This window comes from Mus caroli, chromosome 5, assembly GCF_900094665.2.
Source record: "Mus caroli chromosome 5, CAROLI_EIJ_v1.1, whole genome shotgun sequence".
NCBI classification, from domain to species: domain Eukaryota; kingdom Metazoa; phylum Chordata; class Mammalia; order Rodentia; family Muridae; genus Mus; species Mus caroli.
Genome location: NC_034574.1, coordinates 33,142,833 through 33,162,558, shown reverse-complemented (window position 1 = coordinate 33,162,558; position 19,726 = coordinate 33,142,833). Strand labels below are relative to the sequence as shown.

General features: G+C 47.7%; 1 protein-coding gene across 1 annotated transcript in view; it reads right to left on the bottom strand.

Moving 5' to 3' along the window:
* Positions 1-1,231: 1,231 nt before the first annotated feature.
* Positions 1,232-19,726, bottom strand: part of Otop1 (otopetrin 1) — a 31,371-nt gene continuing 12,876 nt past the window's right edge. The window contains exons 3-6 of the mRNA XM_021163861.1: positions 10,846-10,904; positions 7,398-7,528; positions 4,862-5,772; positions 1,232-2,716 (exon numbers count right to left, since the gene is read on the bottom strand). Of these exons, the coding sequence (XP_021019520.1) occupies positions 2,546-2,716; positions 4,862-5,772; positions 7,398-7,528; positions 10,846-10,904 (1,272 nt within the window). The 3' untranslated portion in view covers positions 1,232-2,545. The remainder of the gene's footprint in view (positions 2,717-4,861; positions 5,773-7,397; positions 7,529-10,845; positions 10,905-19,726) is intronic.

Genomic DNA, 19,726 nt, shown 5'->3' with positions numbered 1-19,726 from the left:
CAGCCAGGAGGGCAGGGGTCACTGTGAAGTCCCAAGGTGATTCCTATGCAGGCCAAAGGGTATGAACCAGAGCCCCGGGGATTGGGAAATGGCTGGGAAGCACGTAGAGTTAAGAAAGTTACATCCAAGGTCAGCCTATGTAAGAATGACCTTGTTTTGTGGGGTGTGTGTGTGTGTGTGTTTGCCTAGGAACTTCAAGCTAATGACCATTGTGCCTGCATCATTGTTCTCAACTTCAGGACTTCTCCCATTTGAGACCAAAAGGTTGTTTAGGGTTGCGCTGTCCTCTGCATTGTAGGAGGCTCAGGAGTGTCCCTGGTCTCTACCACTAGGTGACGGCAGCTCACTAGTGTGAGCAGTTAAACAAGTCTGTAGACATCACCGTGTGGCCTCTGCGGGCCAGCACCTCAGGCTGAGAAGCAGTGTTCTACAAGAAAAGTATTTTAAACATCTTTTGTTTTTAGAATGTATGCCTATTTTTAAGGCTTACTTCCCCTAAAACAAATATAAAGTGTTTTGCTTGCTCCTGTTTAAAAAAAAAAAAAATGTTTCTGTTGCCTGCCAGGAAACAACCCACTTAGATGTTGCTGTATTAACACTAGTATTTACAGTATGCTCAATTTATTATAGTTTCAAAATAGTTGTGAAAAATCACCTACAAATACGTACTCTGGTATCAGTATTCCTTAGGAGACTTTAAAATGTTTATAAGCTTTGAGTGTGGCTTCCTGATGTCACATATATGAATGCCCCATAGTATCCATAAGGAACTGGCCCCAGGGACCCATGTGGATCCCAGAACCCATGGATGCTCAAGTCCCTTAGCAACAGGGTGATGTATGTACACATAGAATGTACATCTCCTTCTGTGGCCTTCATATTCTCCCTAGGTCATCTAAAATACCTAAGAAGGGCCTGAAATGTGACTCATTCAGGTGGCACATAGGCCCAGGGTTCAGTTCCCCACCACTGCATGAAACCAGGCATGGCAGTACAAGACCGTATTCCTGCCACTAGGGAGGCAAGGATAAGAAGATCGGGAGTCAATGGTTGGCCTTGGATAGATAGCAAGTTCGAGAAAAACCTAGGTAAGATACAAGACTCTGTCTCAAAGCACACACAGGTACAACAGGTACACACACACACCTCAACACAATGTAAATTTTACATAAATGACTGCTAGATTATATTGTTTATAGGGAAATGACAAGAAAAAATTTGTAAGAGGCAATTCCTTTTTGAAAGCTTTAATTTTTTTTTATTATTCATGGGGGTAGCACACTCTTGCATGTGAGTGCCGGTGTCCCTGGAAACCAGAGAAGAATATCAGATCTTCTGGAGCTAGAATTACAGGCAGTTGTAAACCAACTGATGCCAGACTAAAAACCAACCTCTGGTCCTTTTTGAGGGCAGCAAGCCATCTCTCCAACCCCCAGACCCAATTCTCCCAAAGCATTTTCTATGCAAAATTGGCTGAATGCAGATGTGGGATCAGTGGATAGGTAGGGCCAATCATCTCTTTTAAAATGCAGTTTTTAAATAAGGGGAATGTTTTAGAAACACGCTTGGCTTTTGCAGAGCCACTTAGGGAAGCAACAGTGTGAGCCTTCTAAAATCAAAAGAAGGCAAAGGAGGTTAACTGTGGTGCATTAGTTTGAGATTCTGACAGCAGTAAAACGATGTTTGCCAGGGATTTATGACAGTGTAGAGAAAGGTGTCATCAGACTGTCAAATAGGAAAGCGTGAGGAGAAAATTAGAAACGTCAGGTTATCACACAAGTACAACAATAAAGAAAAGTCTGCATGTCATCACAGCCGAAAGCTACGCCATGGTGTTCAAAGTAACTGCTAGCAGTGCACCATGGGCCATTTTTCCTGTCTCTCCTCCCAAAAATATTCAGATTTTCTACGTCAGGAACTGGATATAGATATAGCAAAAAAGAGAACATCAATGCTTATTTTCTTTTAATATTTCAAAATGAACACAAATAAAAATGGACCAAAATTTTAGGGAAGGTCTTGTGTTTGTAGAACAAGTCTAGAAACAGACTCTCATGTAGTTGATCAAAAGTAATTTTTCTCCAAAATTTAACCAACTCAAATATTAAACTACAAACTAAAATGCATTTGTTTCCAAACCCAGTAACCCTGAGCAGGAAAATAAATGTAAATGGATTGATACACAGATGGCCAGAAAAAAAAGTTGTACACAGTCATACAAATTACAGACAGGAAATGCTTGTTATGAAAAACACCATCATTTTCATCCAAACCTGGATCATCTTCTTCTAAAACACAGGGTCTCAGCCAGAAAGAGCTCAACTCATTTTGGATCTGATTGGAATTGGCTAAGGACAGGCTCCAGCTATCTTGTGCAGTTGATTTAACTGCTTGCTCTCCCCCAGGTCGAGGGCAACTCCAGACAGTCAGGACAAAAGGCATCCTTCCCGCCTTTGTCAGACAGTGTTTGCTCATCTCCGCCCTTCGCAGGTGGCTGCAGAACCCCCTTGCTCCCCCGTCCCTTCTCCTTTCATGAGGACTCAGGCTAGATCTTACAATAGACCTCAAAGAGGGCAGCAGCTGCGTGCATCCGGTAGAAAATGGAAAAGGGCATGGCCAGGTTGACCACAATTATCCAGGGTTCAAAGCCAAAGACAATTTCCTCCAATCCGTTGTCATACTCGGGACGGCAGCCAAAGGCAGGGGGGATCCAAAGCTGAAAGAGAAGAGGCAGCCTTCGTCTCCACTTCACCACAAATCATGCTACAGCGTCACTGGCAAGGTCTCCACGGTGCATGTGTTCAAGGCCTGGTCCCTGGCTGACACACTACTGCAAGTTAACTAGATCATGGGGGAGACTAGCTTCATAATGGGCTAACCCAGGATAGAGTCATAGCTGAATGGACTATTACATGGTGAGAAACAGAAGTAGGTAGGTCACTGGGGATCACTCTGATGGACATATCCCATCCCCAAACCTGCATCTCTGTCACTTTGCACTTGGAAAGTAAGCTGCTCTTCTCTGTACTCCCACCACGATATTCTGTCACAGACCTGTAAGCAACAGAGCCAGCCAATCATGGACTGAAACCTTCTAAAACGTGAGGCCAAACCACCCCTTCCTCTCCAGAGCTGTTGTCCCAGTGTGGAAAGGCTGACTCTGTGGTTAGAAGCTTTCAAGACACCAGAGGTGCACACTCAAATTCCAGGCACCGTGGATGCTGACCCACTGTGAGTCACAATGGCTGGGGTGATTGTACCACCGTTCCTCATCTCCATGGGAACCAGCAAATTTATAAGTCTTCACTGAACTCTCTCCATCCACCATTTTGCGCTCAGACCCAGATAAACTCATCCATTTCTCTCCATTTCAACAGCCAAGGAATTAACTCAGCTTTCCCATCTGTAACTCAACTCTCCCTGGAGGGCGCTGATGAGAGCAACCAGCAAAGGAAGTCAACAAAACTTAAAACAATGGACAGATGCTCTTGCCACTCAAAGATCCTACACACTGCCCTCCCCTCCTTCTCAGCTCCTTCCTTCCTTCCTACTGACCACTCTGGGATACCTGGACGCCCCCCCTCTGGTCCTGGGTCCTTTCTCCTACTTAGCGCATGGTTTCTATCTCGCTGCCTCCTGGGCTAGAGCCGGCACCTTCTAGCTTAGCTGCCCTATGAAGAGCTTACATAGGCAAGGAGGGAGGTATGTCTCAGGCCAGCAGCCAGAAGGAACTCCTGTTTTCCACCCAGCAACCCACAAAGGGGCTGGAGACAAATCCCAAAGGGATGTCTTGCAGCCAACAGCCTACAGTCAGGCTAGGATCATGAGCAGACCGTGGAGAAGCTACAAGATAAATCCCCGTGGTTTCAGGTCGCTCTGTTTGGGGTTGTTACCCAGCAGCAAGTGACTAATACACCCTGACTCCATTTCCATCTCTACTCAGAACTCTCTGGTGTGTTCCCTGTCCCACTTCTTTCTCTGGCTTCTTGGACTTCACAGGATTTCATCCTTCCATCTCAAACCTTTTCTGACCACTGCCCCTCTTCTGGCTCTTTGTTTGCTCAGACTCTTTATGAGTCGGTCTCTTCTTCCTGTATATGCCCTCTAGAGCTGTCACCACCTTTGACTTCCACCTAACCTGTCCCACTCTGGAGCCCTGCACATATTTCCCACTGACCACTCAAGTGGCGCACATCTCAACTTACCCTGCCTTTCCCATTTCCCCCCTTACCAGCATTGCCTTCCTCCCACATGCTCACCCCGAGCTCCAAGCATCACCTGTGTCTTCCCTCGGCCTCTCCCACATCTTTCCACCACTCAATCCACAGGGAGACGCCCCAGTCCTTCTGTGAGTCTCCACTTGCACCCAGCCAGGCTATCCCCCTGCTGGCCTTCCTTTTTTCACTCTACCCAAGTGATCCATTTCCACTCAATTGCCAGGAATGGGGGAATTTCTTATTTGTATCACAGTCTCCATGCTTTGTGGAGGGAAAGGGAAGGACAAGACTGGTGGGTTTAAAATACTGAGGACTGGGGTGACTGTCAACCAGAGAGTGCCCACTGGGCAAGCACGAGGACCACGTGGAAAGCCTGGCTGGGAAGCATGTGTATATAACCCCAGAATCTCTGGAGACAGAGGACCCCTGGGGCTCAAGAGCCAACTGGTCCAAGCAGCTGATTAGCACAGGATTCAATGAGAGATGCTGGCTCACAAAAATAGGGTAGTGAACAGATTGAAGAAGACATCTCAACATCAACTTCTGGCTTTCACACACTTGTACATAAACACACATACACAGAGACAGACAGACAGACAGACAGACAGACAGACAGAGAATAATAACAGCTTGATGAAGATTACCGAGATGTTGCAAAGGAACAGAAAGGCCGTGATGTTTCTGAGAAGCCTCCTCTTCATGCCGCCCTGAAGGAAGTCCAGACATCGGGTTGTCCCCGTAGCACCTTCCCAGCCAGACTCCTGGTCCTCTTTCCCACACCTCTGCTGCAGACACAGATTCCCATTGACAGCAGGTGACCCATCCTGGGCCATCCCCTGGCTCCCAAGAGTGGATGCAGCCAGTGCGGCAGCCTCGCCGCCGCTGCAGACGGTGACCACACGCAGAGTGCGCACATCCTCAGGGACCCCCTCAGGCTCGAGGTGCACGGACTCGATGATGAAAATGTTCTGGACATACTTCTCCACGATCACCAAGACTGAGTAGGGCAGGTTGTACCAGGTGTACGGTGGGCGAGTCTCAGCACAGGCAATGGCCAGAATGGAGCCCCAGGAGAGGAGCCAGGAGCCGGAGGCGGTGGCCACCAACAGGTCGACATCCAGCTTGCGCGCCGGATTCTTTGACTCATCCAGAGACTTCTCATCCACCCTGTAAATCCAGCTTCCGACTAGCCCCGCGGCCCCCATAAGCAGCAGCACCGTGATAGCGTACAAATAGAACATGATGAGAGCCGACTCGCTCTTGGATTTGGAGCGCCCGATGTGGATCATGTACACCACAACCACGGCGATGGTGGCAGCCAGCACTGTCAGGCCCAGTACCGAGCCCACCAGGACCCCGTCGAATCTGCACTGCATCTTCTGGTGCTGGGAGCTGTCCACTCTGCGCCCGATGTTCTTCCACAGCACGTAGAGCATGGTCGAGGCCAGGATCTGGTACTCAATATTGAAGGGGTACAGATAGTAAATCCCATGGGAGAGGGCAGAGCAGAGGGCGGGTGGTGTGCAGTTACACTGTGGTGTGTGGTCATCCAAAACTAGGGCAGTGGGAAGAGCACAGAAGACAGCCATCAGCACAGGCAACAAGGAGACTAACAAGCCCAACAGCCTGGACCTCTCAGCTAGACCCAAACTACACAGGAGTCGTGTGTAACATCATGTTTAACGCCATGGCTTCATAGACAAAGAAGCTAAGACTCACTCCTGAATAGCATCAGCCACGTTCTATCCATATGTTAGCATATAAGGACACTTTTATAAAGATTAGGAGATTTCCAGGTCACCACATAAAGATGGTTCAGAGCTACCACTCAACTTCAAAAGCAGGCTATACTACAGAGGGTTGAGACTATGACACCACCTGTGTAGGAGAGAGGGGTGCCAGTGATAGGCTGGTCCATAAACAGGGGAAAGATCCCCCAGTATATGAACCAGAAGGGTAGCAGATTTTACTTCCCTGTGCTAATTTTCTCTGTGAATGTAGCGTGTGTGTGCGTGCGTGTGCGTGTGCGTGTGCGCGTGTGTGTGTGTGTGTGTGTGTGTGTGTGTGTGTGTTTAGACTGTGGCTTTCAGAACTCCGTGGAAAATGCCCCTTCTGATTGGAAAAGGCTGTCACCTAAACGCCACTAACATGACATGAGATGGCCGACAACTTTCGATCTCTCTGCCTGTGACCTCAGACACATCACTTTTCAGTGACTCGGTGCCTCTACCCACTAATAGTAAATACTGCCCACATCAGAGTGAGACCACATCAGAATTAATGAGCCTTGTAAAATGCCTAAAGTCCTGCCAGGTAGTCAACAAGTGCCTAATAAAAGCCAGGAAGTGCCTAATAAAAGTTTGCTTCTATTATGAAACTGTCACTCCTCCCCAGATGCATTACCAAAGAGGGACTGAGGCCAAAGACAGAGTGAGAGTGCCACCCCCACCAGAGGGCTATAGGAGTGACTCGTGTAGCCATGTGTCTGCCCAGCCCCACTTACAGAAGGCTAAGTCAGAAGACTCTTGGGAAGCACGGGATTCTCAAGTCTTCTCTCTTTACAAAGAGAGGTTGAATAACCCCCTAAGGCCACACAGCTAGCACTGATGAGAACCAGAGACAAACTTAAGTCCCCCACTTCCCAGTGCACTGGGCTGCACTCTGCCTTTCCAGTCCAGGTGTTCTCAGGCAGATGTGGTGACGTCATACATGCTCAAGAACTCCAGGGGAAGATGTGAGGATTAACCCTGCCCCCAGGCTGTCTCCTCAGCAGAGCAAAGGCAGATAAAGGTGAGCGAGCTTAAGTAATGAGCCAAATGCAGTCAGCTAAAACCTTTCACGTGCACACAGGCTGGGTGAGAACTCCCTGGAGCTCTCAGACCAACCTCTCAGAAGAAAGAGTTGCTGAAAAGGGCCTAGTTAAAACGCAAACAGAGAAAACCGCCAATCTTCCACAGTGGAAAATAGGCACAGAGGTCTCCAGCCAATGGGCTGTGAGAGACAAGACACCCAAATGATAACTCTGGGCTGCCACATGCCCAAGCCAGGTGAAGCCTATAATTACTCCCTTGGCAAGGCAGAAGGAAGGCCTGTGGAGCTAGAGAAACAGTCCACAGAACAGACTATCCACTCAGGTGGCACCCTGGGGACCTGGGGCCAGCAGGGGGAGGGCTTCCTCACCGATGGTGATGTTGCCGAAGCCCAAAGTGATCAGCCGTTCCTTGTGCTCATTCAGCTGGTGCTTTGACTCATTCAGGACGCTGTTGGCCCACAGTAGGAGGTTCGTGAACACCGAATGGATCACCCCAAACCTGAAAAAGCACAAAGACCAGACACGGTTTCCTTGAATGGCCCTGGGAAAGTGTGAAGCCCGAGGGTAAGACAGAGATGTCTCACGAGTGTGGGAGAACACACATACACAAGCTCCTCTTCCTTCGGCCATTGGTCCAGGTGGCTGTGGCTGAGAGTCATAGCATCTTAGCATTCTGCCTTGACCTTGAATTTGCCCGTCTTCAACTCATTATCTGTGGGATGTCAAAGACACTGCATCTTGGGAGCAGGGATGCAGGGAGGAAATTTTATTAAAAGCAAGCAGCCATGCCCAGAGCCCCCTCCTTCTCTGAAGGGGACACAAAGAGGGAACGATGAAGAAGACAGAACAGTCGGGACTGTGGACAGCAGGATGCCCTCACTGTTGGCTGACCGACCCAGAAATCGCTAACTATTCCCTCTGCTTTCCCATCTGTCTGTAAAGACACTAAAACAATCCACACAAGCTGGCTCATGGCTTCTTTTGGAGCTAGCCTTGGCCATTCTTTCTAGAGGCACATAATGTGTAACGTCTGGTGAATTACTGAAATGCTTTTGCTTAGTTGATGATGTAAGAATGATGGTAATAGATATAAGACTGTAAAAGCCGGTTTGTGGATCGCTGCTCCTTTCAGCATTATCGCCTTTAACAGTTGTAAGCATGGACATGAAGGCTGAGGCTGTGTCCGCCATCTTGTGATCATGAGCCAGTCAGCATTGGATGAAGCTCCAACCCATGGAGGGTGGCAGAGTGTAACACAGAAGAGCATCCAAGTGACACTGTGAGCTTCTGGAGTCCCAGCTAGGCACAGGAATTCCCCCACTGTCACACAGAGAGTCCAGAGCCACACTGGAGGGATGGGAAGAATCTTTGTCCAGAGTCTTGCTTGCCATCACCTCTAAACCACAGCACCTCATCAGGAGGAGGGGCACATGCAAGGTAGATACTGGACTCTAGGGAACAGAAGAGACTGGAAGGACACGTGGTCTCCATGCGATTCCTGCCCGCTGTGAATTCCCTGCACCCCAATGTGGCTGCAGGTTGAAGTTGTATCCACCCAGGTAGGTTCTGGACAGTCTATAGGCTCAAGCAGCCTGGCTATCTAGGGGGGCATCCTCGGTAGACTGGGAAGGAGAGACTCGAGGCTGTTGTGGGTACCCCTGTCTTACCCAGGGGTAGCCCTGTGTGCTTGTCTATCCAGCTTAGAGACCAATTTATCCATGATTTACTTACAGGAAAACATGAGTATCCATGGCCCAGGCCCTTCCTACCTCTCAGACCCTGATTGTCCACCCAATCTGAACCCAGGCCTCGAGAGCCAGAGCAGGCAATGCCTTTGTATGCAATATGGTCACCCTTGATAGCCTCCCAACAGCTAGAACTAAAGCAGAAATAACAGTCAACATGGATGTCTGTCTATCAGCCCAGCCCTGTGCCTGCCTTGTTGCTACAGCTCACAGCCAGCTTGCTCTATCTAGCCTAGACAATGCCATTACCCTCTGGCAGGTGGTTTTCCTTTTATTACAGTGCACACAGCTGTTCTTCTGTCTCCCCTCTCCCTGTTCCATGCAGCACTGCCCAAACCTGAGCTGCTGAGGCCACAGAAGCAGTGTGAGGTCACCAAAGGTCATGCTGGTTGGCCATGCACCATCCTGAGAACCATAGCCTTCTAAGGCCACTTTGGGGGGTTGGGGGGGAGTCCTTCAAGCTAAAGACACGTGTCATGTCCCAGGCCTGAGCCCTTCCCCTCACTTAGTGCCTGTACACAGTGACAGAATGCATCTCGGAGTCACTTCTGGTATCCGTCTGTGCTTCTGAAGATATATGAAGAACCACAGTCCCTCTCAACTGCGTGTTGGGGAAAGAGATGAGTGGAAGCCTGAAAGTTACGTTTCCCCACCTGCAGGAAACCTTCCGGAAGCTACTGAGAAAGAAGCTGACCGGATGGCAGTGTGGGGACTGTCAGCAGGTGGAGCCACACCTTCCTAGAGGAGCACCCTGGGTTCAACTCTAGCCTCATTCAGGGTACATGCTTGGGGCTACCTCATCTTCTACTCTTTCTAAAGAGGTTGATATCTAAAATCTTAGGGTGGTAGAAATTCATAATGTTTATCATCTTGCTCAACACTCTAGCAGACAGGAAAGCATACCTTCACACTGAAATGGGTATAGGCCAGATGTGATAATGGTCACGGAAGCCTTTGCCTGGGCTGATCTCAAGATCAGTGTCCCTACATAGCCAAGAATGACCCTTAACCCCCTGACTCTCCAACATCAGACTTCTGAGTCTGGGTTACAGACAAGTGCCATCATGCCTGGTTTATTCAGTGCTAGTGATTGAGCTCAGGACCACAAATGCTAGAAAAAAAAACATTCCACCAACTTTGCCGGCCCCAAGAGTTATCAGTGATGGTTTCTGGGAGTCCTGGATCTCAGTGACTACCCCTGCCCTTGAAGGAACCAGGTGAGCTCATTTCAGCCACTGCCCACCTTACCCAGGAGGTGGGCCTTCCTGACACCAGGGTTAAAGATCACTGCCAAAGCCACTGCATGGACCACATGGTGGATGAGACCTCCATGGTGCCTCTCACGCAGCCAAGGACACCTCGGTATCATCACCACCCATCCCACAGCACCAGGCCACTGACCCTGTGCAGACTGGAGAGAGAAAGGATGTACTTGTTAATAGACTCCATCTCTATGCTTGCAGCCTGTGGAAGCCATTCTACCCAGTGGTCACATGTCAACCAATCTGCTCAAGGCCAGTGGTCATCTCAACTGCTGGAAGGGAGGAGTTGATTCGCCCATAGAAAGGGCACACCAGTACTGGATCTTTTCATAGAGCAAGTGCTGACTCCTTGATCCATCCACGTTTATCCTACCCTTAGAGAGTTCACTCCTCCTTCTGACATTCTTCCCTTGACCACATAATAACCAGGGAGAAGTGGTGGTAAGCTCGGCACTCGATGAACATGGGTCGTGCGCTTTGTATCAGTTATCCTCAGAGGTAGACCACCACCCTGTTCCCCACCTCACAGTTGAGCAAACAGAGGGCCACTAAAGGGAAGTGGGTGGTGACAGCAGAGTTCCCACCCACAAGTGGGTGGTGACAGCAGAGTTCCCACCCATTCTTGTCTTCCAGGGATGGCTGGAAAGGAACTGAAGTACTGGAAGGGCTTTGCTTTGGGGACAGAGCAGAAATCTGCACTCAGAGTTTATAGCCCCAGGCAGATGCCAGTCTTGAGTCTGGTTTGTTCCAACATCCAATCTAAACAAACACCAACCAACTGGTAAAGCAACTGATCACAGTTTTCTTACCTTTCCAGTGTTTTGAAAGACATGATGATATCCTTAGCATGGCCCCAGAGGAAATACACCTAGATGGAAATAAAGGGAAATACGTTAGTGGGGGAAATGCTGTTCTGTTTGCACACTTGAGAAGTTATAAAACTGAGGAAAAGCGGATGGCTCTCCTCGTCCCAGCAGAGCTGTTCTACAGTGGGAATAGTGATCCAGTGAGAAGCAAGGCGGGGCCTCCCAAGTCAGGAGGAAGGAGTGCTGCACTTAATAAAGAACATCTGCTGTGGTTGGAGATCTGTATTTGATTGAGGGTGTCTCCTGAAAAAGTAGAGAGAAATGACTGGCTATAGCTGCTGTGGATAGAGCTGTGCTGCAATTGATTGAAGATGTCTGCACTGGGATAGGCATATGGGCATCAGTCTGTCTGTCATGAAACTCACTAGTTTGGTTTTTTTTTTTTTTTAAGTCATATTTGTCAGGTTATATCCAATAATTTTCCATTGAACAGCTACTTTGCACCAATGTCCAGAACCAAAGGCTGAGCGCTTTCAGTGAAGAATAGGGTTGGTTTGGACTGGGCTCCTTTTGACTTCTGGTAGGCTATCTGGCCCCTGGCCATGCCATCACTAACAATGCAGAAGAGGCACAAATGTGGGCACAGCCTATCTCCCTGTGGATCTGAATGCTGGGACCAGGAGTGTTTCAGGTTTCAGAGTTCACATGGGTAGCCCTGGTTAAACAAAACAATGACCAAACCAAAATAAAAAAGGCATGAGACTAGGAGGGGGCTTGGTGGAGGAGAGGAGTATGTTAGTGCAAGCATGAGGAAGATCAGGCAAAGAGGAAGTGAATGTGACCAGAGTGTGTTATACAAGTGAAAAAATTGTCAAAGAATAAATATGATTTTTAGATATCAGAACATTTGGGTCAAGGAACGTTAAAATAGAAAAGGAATATATTACACAGAGAGAGTCCAATTAGTAAAGCATTTGCTGCACTGAGCTCAATCCCCAGGACCCACCTAAGAGCCGACCCCCCAGGGCCCACTGAGCAGATAATCTAGCTGAATTACCAAGCCCTAGGTCAATAAGAAATCTACCTCAAAACACAAAATACATGGTCTCCATTGCAGTTAGCATCAGCTATCAACTTGACACAACTCAGGGCTGCTTGGAAGGTGGAACCTCCACTGTGGAATCCCCTCCAACAGATTGGCCCATGGTCATGTTTGTGAAGCATTTTCACAGCTGCTAACTGACATAGGAGATCCCAGCCCACTGTGGGCGGGGCCATCCCTAAGCAAGTGCACCTGAGCCATAGAAGAACAGTAGCTGCAGGAAAGGGGAGTGAGTAAGAGCACTGGTGGCTCTTCCACAGGAACAAGACCTAATTCTCAGCACCCAGATGGCAGCTCACAACTGCCTATAACTCTAGTTCCAGAGGTCTAATACCCTCTTCTGGCTTCCATGAACACAGACAGTCATGCAGACAAAACACTCATGCACATAAAGTAAGTTGTAAAGTAAGCAAGCTAGAGAGACTAAGCTACTAAGATGCGTTCCTCCATGATCTCTGCCTCCAGGGTCCTTCCTTGAGTTCCTGCCCTGCTCTCCTTCGAGCGGACTATAACCTGTAAGCCAAATAAGACCTGCCGCCAAGTTGCTTTGGGTCAGTATGTTTTCGCATCAACAGAAAAGTGAAATAGGACAGATGCCTCCTAAAGGGTGTGCACATGCCTAACCACGCATACACACACGCACATACACATGTGTGCATGCACACACACATGCACATACACAAACATGCATGCATGCATACACACACACACTGGCATGTTTATGCTCATAGCACCAGTGTTCCCAACAGCCAAGGGCAGGAACCACCCACTTGCCACTGACAGATGGATGGATGGACCAAATGTGGTGTGTGCACACTTAGTGGTATTTGATCTGGCTTTCAAAAGAGAGGAAAATTTCTATTTCACGCAACACCAGGAGCCAACCTGGAGATGTCACACGAAGTATGTAAACCAGCCACCAAGGGAGCAGAGGGGGTAGGTCTGCACTTGTCTGACTGTCTATCTATGTTGCTGCTATAGTCTATGTCACAGAGACAGACTGTAGAGTGGTGGTTGTGGCGAGTGGCGGGTGGGAGATTGTTCAAGGAGGAGAGAGTTTCCGTTACAAGATGAGAAGGCTCTGGAGGTGAATGGTAGGGATGGTAAAGTAGCCATGCTTAGGCTATAGAATAATCCACTCGAAACAGTCAGAACTCTAAGTACTGTGCTCTGTGCTCTAAACACAATTTAAACATGAGTAGATTTTTATTATAAAAAAATATCTGGTTTTCTTTAGTCATTGTGTAACAAAGCACACACTAAGTGTGTGTCCAATGGCCACACACAACCCTCAACTGATTGACTTAAGTTTGGAAAGTAGAGATCTCTACCCGCCAATGTGAATATTTTGAAAATATGCTTCTGTCTAGGCCCTTCCTCTGCCTCTAGCCCTCAGTGGCTCATAACTTCCCTGCAGATGGGGCCCAACCTCTTAGGAGAGGTTCTCGGCTTTCACTAATACTTCCTACACACTAGTCCTATGTGAAGTCCAATTTCTGCTCAGCATCTTCAGGCACCACAGCAAAGCCATGAAGAGGTGCCAAGGTTGTTCCCTCTTCCCAGAGAGCTCCTTTAAGGCCCAGAAAGAGTAAGGAACTTACCCAAGGTCATACTAATGACCTCAGTCAGCACCAGCCAATCTGGCCAGCGTCCGAGCTTAGAAATCTTAGCGAAGGCCATGACTCCAGACCGAACCACTGCCTACCTCAGCTTCCCCCAGCCTACACCTTTTCTCTCGCCTCACGTATAGAAAGATCACTTGTCTCGCAATATCCTGCTCCTGTGACTATGACCCACCACATGGCTCCAGCTTAGGACAGTGCCCTGCAGACATAGTATCCCACCTCACACTGACCTTGTCTCTGCTACTCCACCCCCAGATCAGGGCACCAAAGCCATACAGAGTTAGGTCACAGGATTTCTGCAGTGGAGGAAGGACTATGTCCAAAGCTATCTGAAGCAGATGGAGGCCAGCATTTGATTGAAGATGCCCTCTGTGGCTGTAGGGCTACACATGACTGAGACTATTATTTCAGTAGTATTGAAAGGCCAGGGCTCTATTGAGACTCTTTAAGGAAAAGAATTTCCTCCTAGGCAAGGGAACAAAATCTCTAGCCTGGGTGGAGACCTAACATTCCAATTACTAGGCATGAACCCAGCTTTGTCTGTCAATAATTGCCTGACCAAGGGACCACCCTTCAGAAAGGTGTGTCCATTTACACCATGCTTAACATGTGGGAGGAATAATTATTTCTGTAATGAAATGATGACATACTTTTCCTTCCCAGAATCCCCGTCCCCTGTGTGGTCTACAGAACCACAACCAACAGGGCTAGGTTAAGTTTACCCATTTTTCTAAATTACTCGGCTGCTTGTCACTGGCTGTCATTTGACCTAACTCGAAAGGCATGGTTTTCTCTCTTCCTCTCCATCTCCCTTTTCCCGGCAGCTGCCAAGCCCCGCAGCTTGCTGGCTTTGTAGTTTTTCTTTTAAACTCTAATAAAACTGTCTACAAGTTTCCTTCTGGGTACTTTCCTAGTTTCTTTGATTAATGAGACTAACAATCCCTAGAGGGGATCCTAATTTAGCCAGAAACACATGTCGGATTCCTGATGGGGTTCCCCAAAATGTCTAGCAATCATATCTGAGGCAGATGGAAGGTTAAATCTGACTGGGGATGTCTGCTACAGGTGGGGAACAGGAACTTCCTCAGAAAACCACGAGGCTTACGTGGACAAACCTGTAGGATGTTATGCTAAGTAGGATATGCCGGGAACAAGAAGACAAACAGCACATGAGCCCACCATATATGGAATCTTAAAAATGAAGCCTTGAATACACAGTAGAACAGAGACTGAGTCAAGGGAGGAGTGGGACGATGCAGGCAAAAAGCCCAAACTGGCAAGCATGGGGGACGGTTGTCTAGAGAGCTGATGGCCAAGATAAGGGTGACAGCTGGGATATTGTGTTGTCTACTGCAGGCTTGCTGACACTGCCTTAAAGGTGTTCTCACCACTAATAAGACCAAGAAGGAAAACTGAGGCACCAGCTATAGCAATTTTCAAGTCTACAGTCACCAACCATGTATTCATATGTGAAAACATTCTATATGCCTTAAATAGGCGAAGCAGAGAAAGAGTAAAAGATTGATGATCTAGAATCTGTTCCTATGTTAAAATATGTTTGTTATTGATTAACACACTAACTGTCCATAGCTGTGCTGTGCAGTGCACTTCCCACTTGTACAGTGGGAAAGCACATAAGGTCTCTCTCTCTCTCTCTCTCTCTCTCTCTCTCTCTCTCTCTCTCTCTCTCTCTCTCCCTTTCTCTGTGTGTGTGTCTCTGCATGTGTGTTTCTCTCTCTTTCTGTCTCTCTGTGTCTCTGTCTGTCTGTCTATCTATGTGTGCTTTGTCTCTCTGTGACTCTGCTTCTATTTGTTTGTGTGTCTGTCTCTGTCTCTCCATCTCTCTGTGTCTCTCTTTGTATCCCTGTGTCTCTGTCTCTATGTCTCTCTCTATGTCTCTGTCTCTGTTTCTCTGTCTTTCTCTCTGTGTGTCTCTCTGTATCTGTATCTGTATCTGTTTCTATCTGTGTATCTGTGTGTCTGTCTCTGGCTCTCTGTCTGTGTGTGTGTGTGTTTCTCTATATCACTCTCTGTCTCCCTCTCTGTGTCTGTCTGTCTATCTGTTTCTGTGTATGTGCGTGTCTGTGGGGGGGGGGAGGGGTGTCAAGGGAAAACTTTGTGAAAATTATTCTCTCCTTCTATCTTTTGTGGGTTCCAGGGCTGTGACTCAGGTCTCCAGTCGTGTACATAAGTACCTTCAATGGATGAGCCACTTTGCTGGCCCATTTGTTTATGTTGAGAACATACTTGGAAATAGTCCGTTAATTTCTGCCATCCATAGTTGCCCCCTCTCCTATGCTGCAGAATATTAGAAGTTATTGCTCCTGTGCAGCTACCTCCGTACCTAGCAGCTACCCCCTCACAGGTCCTCACACATCCACAGCCTTCCCAGGCTCTGCCAGTCACTAGTGCTCTCCACACTTCCACATGGCCAGCCTCTTCCTATCCATATATGAGTGACAACATAGTTGTTTGTCGTTCTATGCCTGACTGTGGGATGTAGTACAGTTGGTAGAGTCCCAGCCTAACATGCAAGAGGCTTTGTGTCCAATCTCCAGCGCTCTGTAAAACAAAGTATTAACCTGCAGGCCTGGAATCCCAGAACTTCTGAGGTGGAAGCAGAAAGATCAGGAGCTCAATGGCTTCCTGGCCAATCTGAGTTACATGAGGTCTGTCTCCATCGTGGACTCATTTCATTCAGTGTAACCATCCTCCCATTCCAGTGTGTCACTGCCTGTGGTGGTGTTCCACTAGTGCCGTGGCTGACCACTGTTCCATTGCGGGTACCTAGCATCTTTCATCATCCATTCATCTATCAATGGACACTGTATTTGTTACTTAGCATCGACTGAACCACAGTTCCTGATAGAAACTGCTTAAAGGAGGAGGGCTTGTGCTGGCTCAGTTTCATGAGGTCTCTGTCCTACCTGGCAGACTTCACGGTGGCAGGAGTGTATGACAGAGGCTTGTCGCATCATGTCAGACCAGGAAGCAGAGAAAGAGACTGGAACAAGGCCAGACCCAGTGGCTGTGCTTGTAGCCATCAAAACTCCAGCCCAGTGACCTACTTCTACCTGCCAAGGCCTACCTTCTAACAATTCCATGGACTCCAAAAGTAGTGCCACCAGCTGGGGGGACATAAACTCAATACATGAAAACATTTTGTGTATCGTAAATGCTATACAGACTCTGGCCATGCCTTTCCTTATCAGGTGACTCACAGCCACTAGAGAGCCCCGCTGAGATCAGATGCTGCACCAGGGTCTAAAAGTCTCTGCAGTCAGGAGTATGTTTGTCTTTCTATCCCTGACTGCGAGATGTTGCACAGTTGGTAGAGTCCCGACCTAAAACGCAAGTGTTTTCGGCCTGTGAACTATGCATTTAAAGGCCATCTATCAAATCCTTACTTCTTAGTGAAGTGGAGTTCTGTCGTCCATGCTAAAAACAAGAAACTCAAGGGTCCAACCCACAAGAGGTGAAACAAAAGAGTCCCAGTGTTCCAGAGAAGTAACAGGGCCAGCTCATTATTCCTGACAAGAGCCACAGATGCGTGCTAAATCTGACTCCCACCAGCTCGATGTGTTGGTGTGGGCTTTTACACACCTCAGGACACACTTGCCTGAGCTGGAGCAGAGACAGCATGAATAAGCACCAGGAGTTTACCTGCAATAGGGTATGCACTGCATGGGTGACTGGGAAAACTCCCTCGGTGGCTGACAAGCACTCTGAGAATCCAATGAAGTATGCGACTTTCAAGCATCCCAGGACGACGGTGATAAACGCAAACAACGTGATGCTTCCTGGATGGGAGAGACACATGTGTGTTAGCGTGCACACAGGGCCATCCCAAACAAACTATGTAAGTTTTACAGCATGTGGGTGTGAGGTACGTACCGAGACCAAACAGTGAGAAATGCAACGCCCACAGGTGAAAGAATGAAACTAGGACTTTCTTCATACTGTATGCAAGCACGAACTCAAAACTATTCAAACACTCAAATATCAAAGTTAAAAAAGACAAAACTATCAGGAAAAAAATATAAGAGAATGCTTTATGAGATTGAATCAGGCAATGAATTACATCAAAATGAATACTCTCAACCAAGAAAGAAGGCTCCAAAACTGGGACAGAATATTTGAAAAATAACTTTTGTGGTGGTTATGAAAATGATCCCCATAGACTCAGAGAACGGCACTGTTGGGAGGTGTGGCCTTGTTGGAGTGGGTGTGACCTTAGCAAAGTGGGCATGGCCTTGTTGGAGTGGGTGTGGCCTTAGCAAAGTAGGCATGGCCTTGTTAGAGTGGGTGTGGCATTGCCGGAGTGCGTGTGGCCTCGTTGGAGGAAGTATGTCACTGGAAGCAGGCATTGTGGTTTCAAAAGCCCGAACCTGGCCCAGTGTCACTCTCTCTTCCTGCCAATCCAGATATAGACCTCTCAGCTATGTCTCTAGCGCCATGGCTACCTGTATGACATCATGCTTCCTGCCATGATGAGAATGAACCAAACCTCTGAACTGTAAACCAACCCATTAAATGTTTTCCTTTGTAAAAGTTGCCATGGTCATGGTGTCTCTTCACAGCAATAAAACCCCAAGACACTCTCTACAGAGTCCTTAATATCTAGAGCATACAAAGACATCTGCAGTATTAAATTATCCAAACAAACGTGAACAGACATTTCTCCAAAGATAATATTAAAAACAGATACTAACTACAAGACACCCCAAACCTCTAAAAATGAAGGAGAGGCAAGCCAAGACCAAGAGACACCAAGTCACCGCTGCTAAGATAGGTGCTATTTTTGTTAAAGATTAAGTTAATCATCGTGTGTGTGTGTGTGTGTGTGTGTGTGTGTTTCTGAGTGTGTGTGTTTCTGGGTGTGTGTGTTTCTGGGTGTGTGAATGTGCACCATATGTTTTCAGTGCCTTCAGACCAGAAGAAGCCATCATATCCTCTGGAACTGGGGATACAGAGAGTTGTGGAGTCCTGGGAACTAACCCTGATCCTCTGTGAGAATAGCAAGTACTCCTAACCACTGAACCATCTCTCCAGCTCCTAAGATAGATGCTAACAACAAACAAACAACACGGGCTGGGTAGTTGGCTCGGTTTTGAAGCACTGTGCTGGAAAGCTTGAAGACTTGACTTCAGCTCTCCAGTAGACACATAAAAACTGAGCATGGCTGCATCCCACAGATGGAGAGATGGGAGATTTAGATAGCTAGACCCCTGGAGCTTGCTGGCCAGCTAGCCTTGCCTATTTGGTGATATAGTAGGCTAGTGAGAGACCTATCTCAAGCAAAAGGGGATGGTACCTGAGGAGTGACACTGAAGGCACCAGCCATCTGATGACCACATACATGCATCTACATATGCACAAATTCGTATGCACAGGTATAGATGCACACACACACACACATAAATAAATAAAAGTAAACTAGAAAGTTGGTGTCTTAAAACTCAGTAGGAAGAGTGTCTGTAGGAGCAATCAGAAAAGGCCTTGCCTGGTAAGGTAAAGAGTTAAGCAGTTGTTTCTTCATATCGGTGATTTTGACTGAAAAAGAGAAACAAACAAAAACATGCATATAGAGGAGTCTGTCCAGGAATTACAAAACATGTTTGGAGGTTACTGGGAAAATGCAAATATGAGCAAGAAAAGCATCCGTGAGCAGTGTCTGAGCTCCTAGGCCCTCCTGGCACCCGTGGCATGACTCACACATCCTCTCTCACGCACAGAGGAAACCGGATCACATGTGCTGGGCACTGAGACACGAAGGTGGAGCCAGGCAGGATCGATCGAATTACAAGGCCTCTGGTGAAATGCAATGCAACAGCCCTGTTCACTCCTGCAGCTCAGAGCCCTACAGAAGTGATGAGAGGTCAAGAGGTCCAGTTTTCTTAGTCCTGGCAATCCCCCAGGGAAATCAGAACCTCTGTAAGAAAGATTCAGATGCAGATAGTTGCACCCAACCAATGAACAGAAGCAGCTGACCCCTGTTGTTGAATTAGGGAAGAATGAAAGAAGTTGAGGAGAAGGGCAATCCTGTAGGAGCACCAGCAGTCTCAATTAATCTGCACCCCTGAGATCTCTCAAACACTGGACCACCAAACAGACAGCATACACCACCTGATATGAGGCCTCCAACATACATACAGTA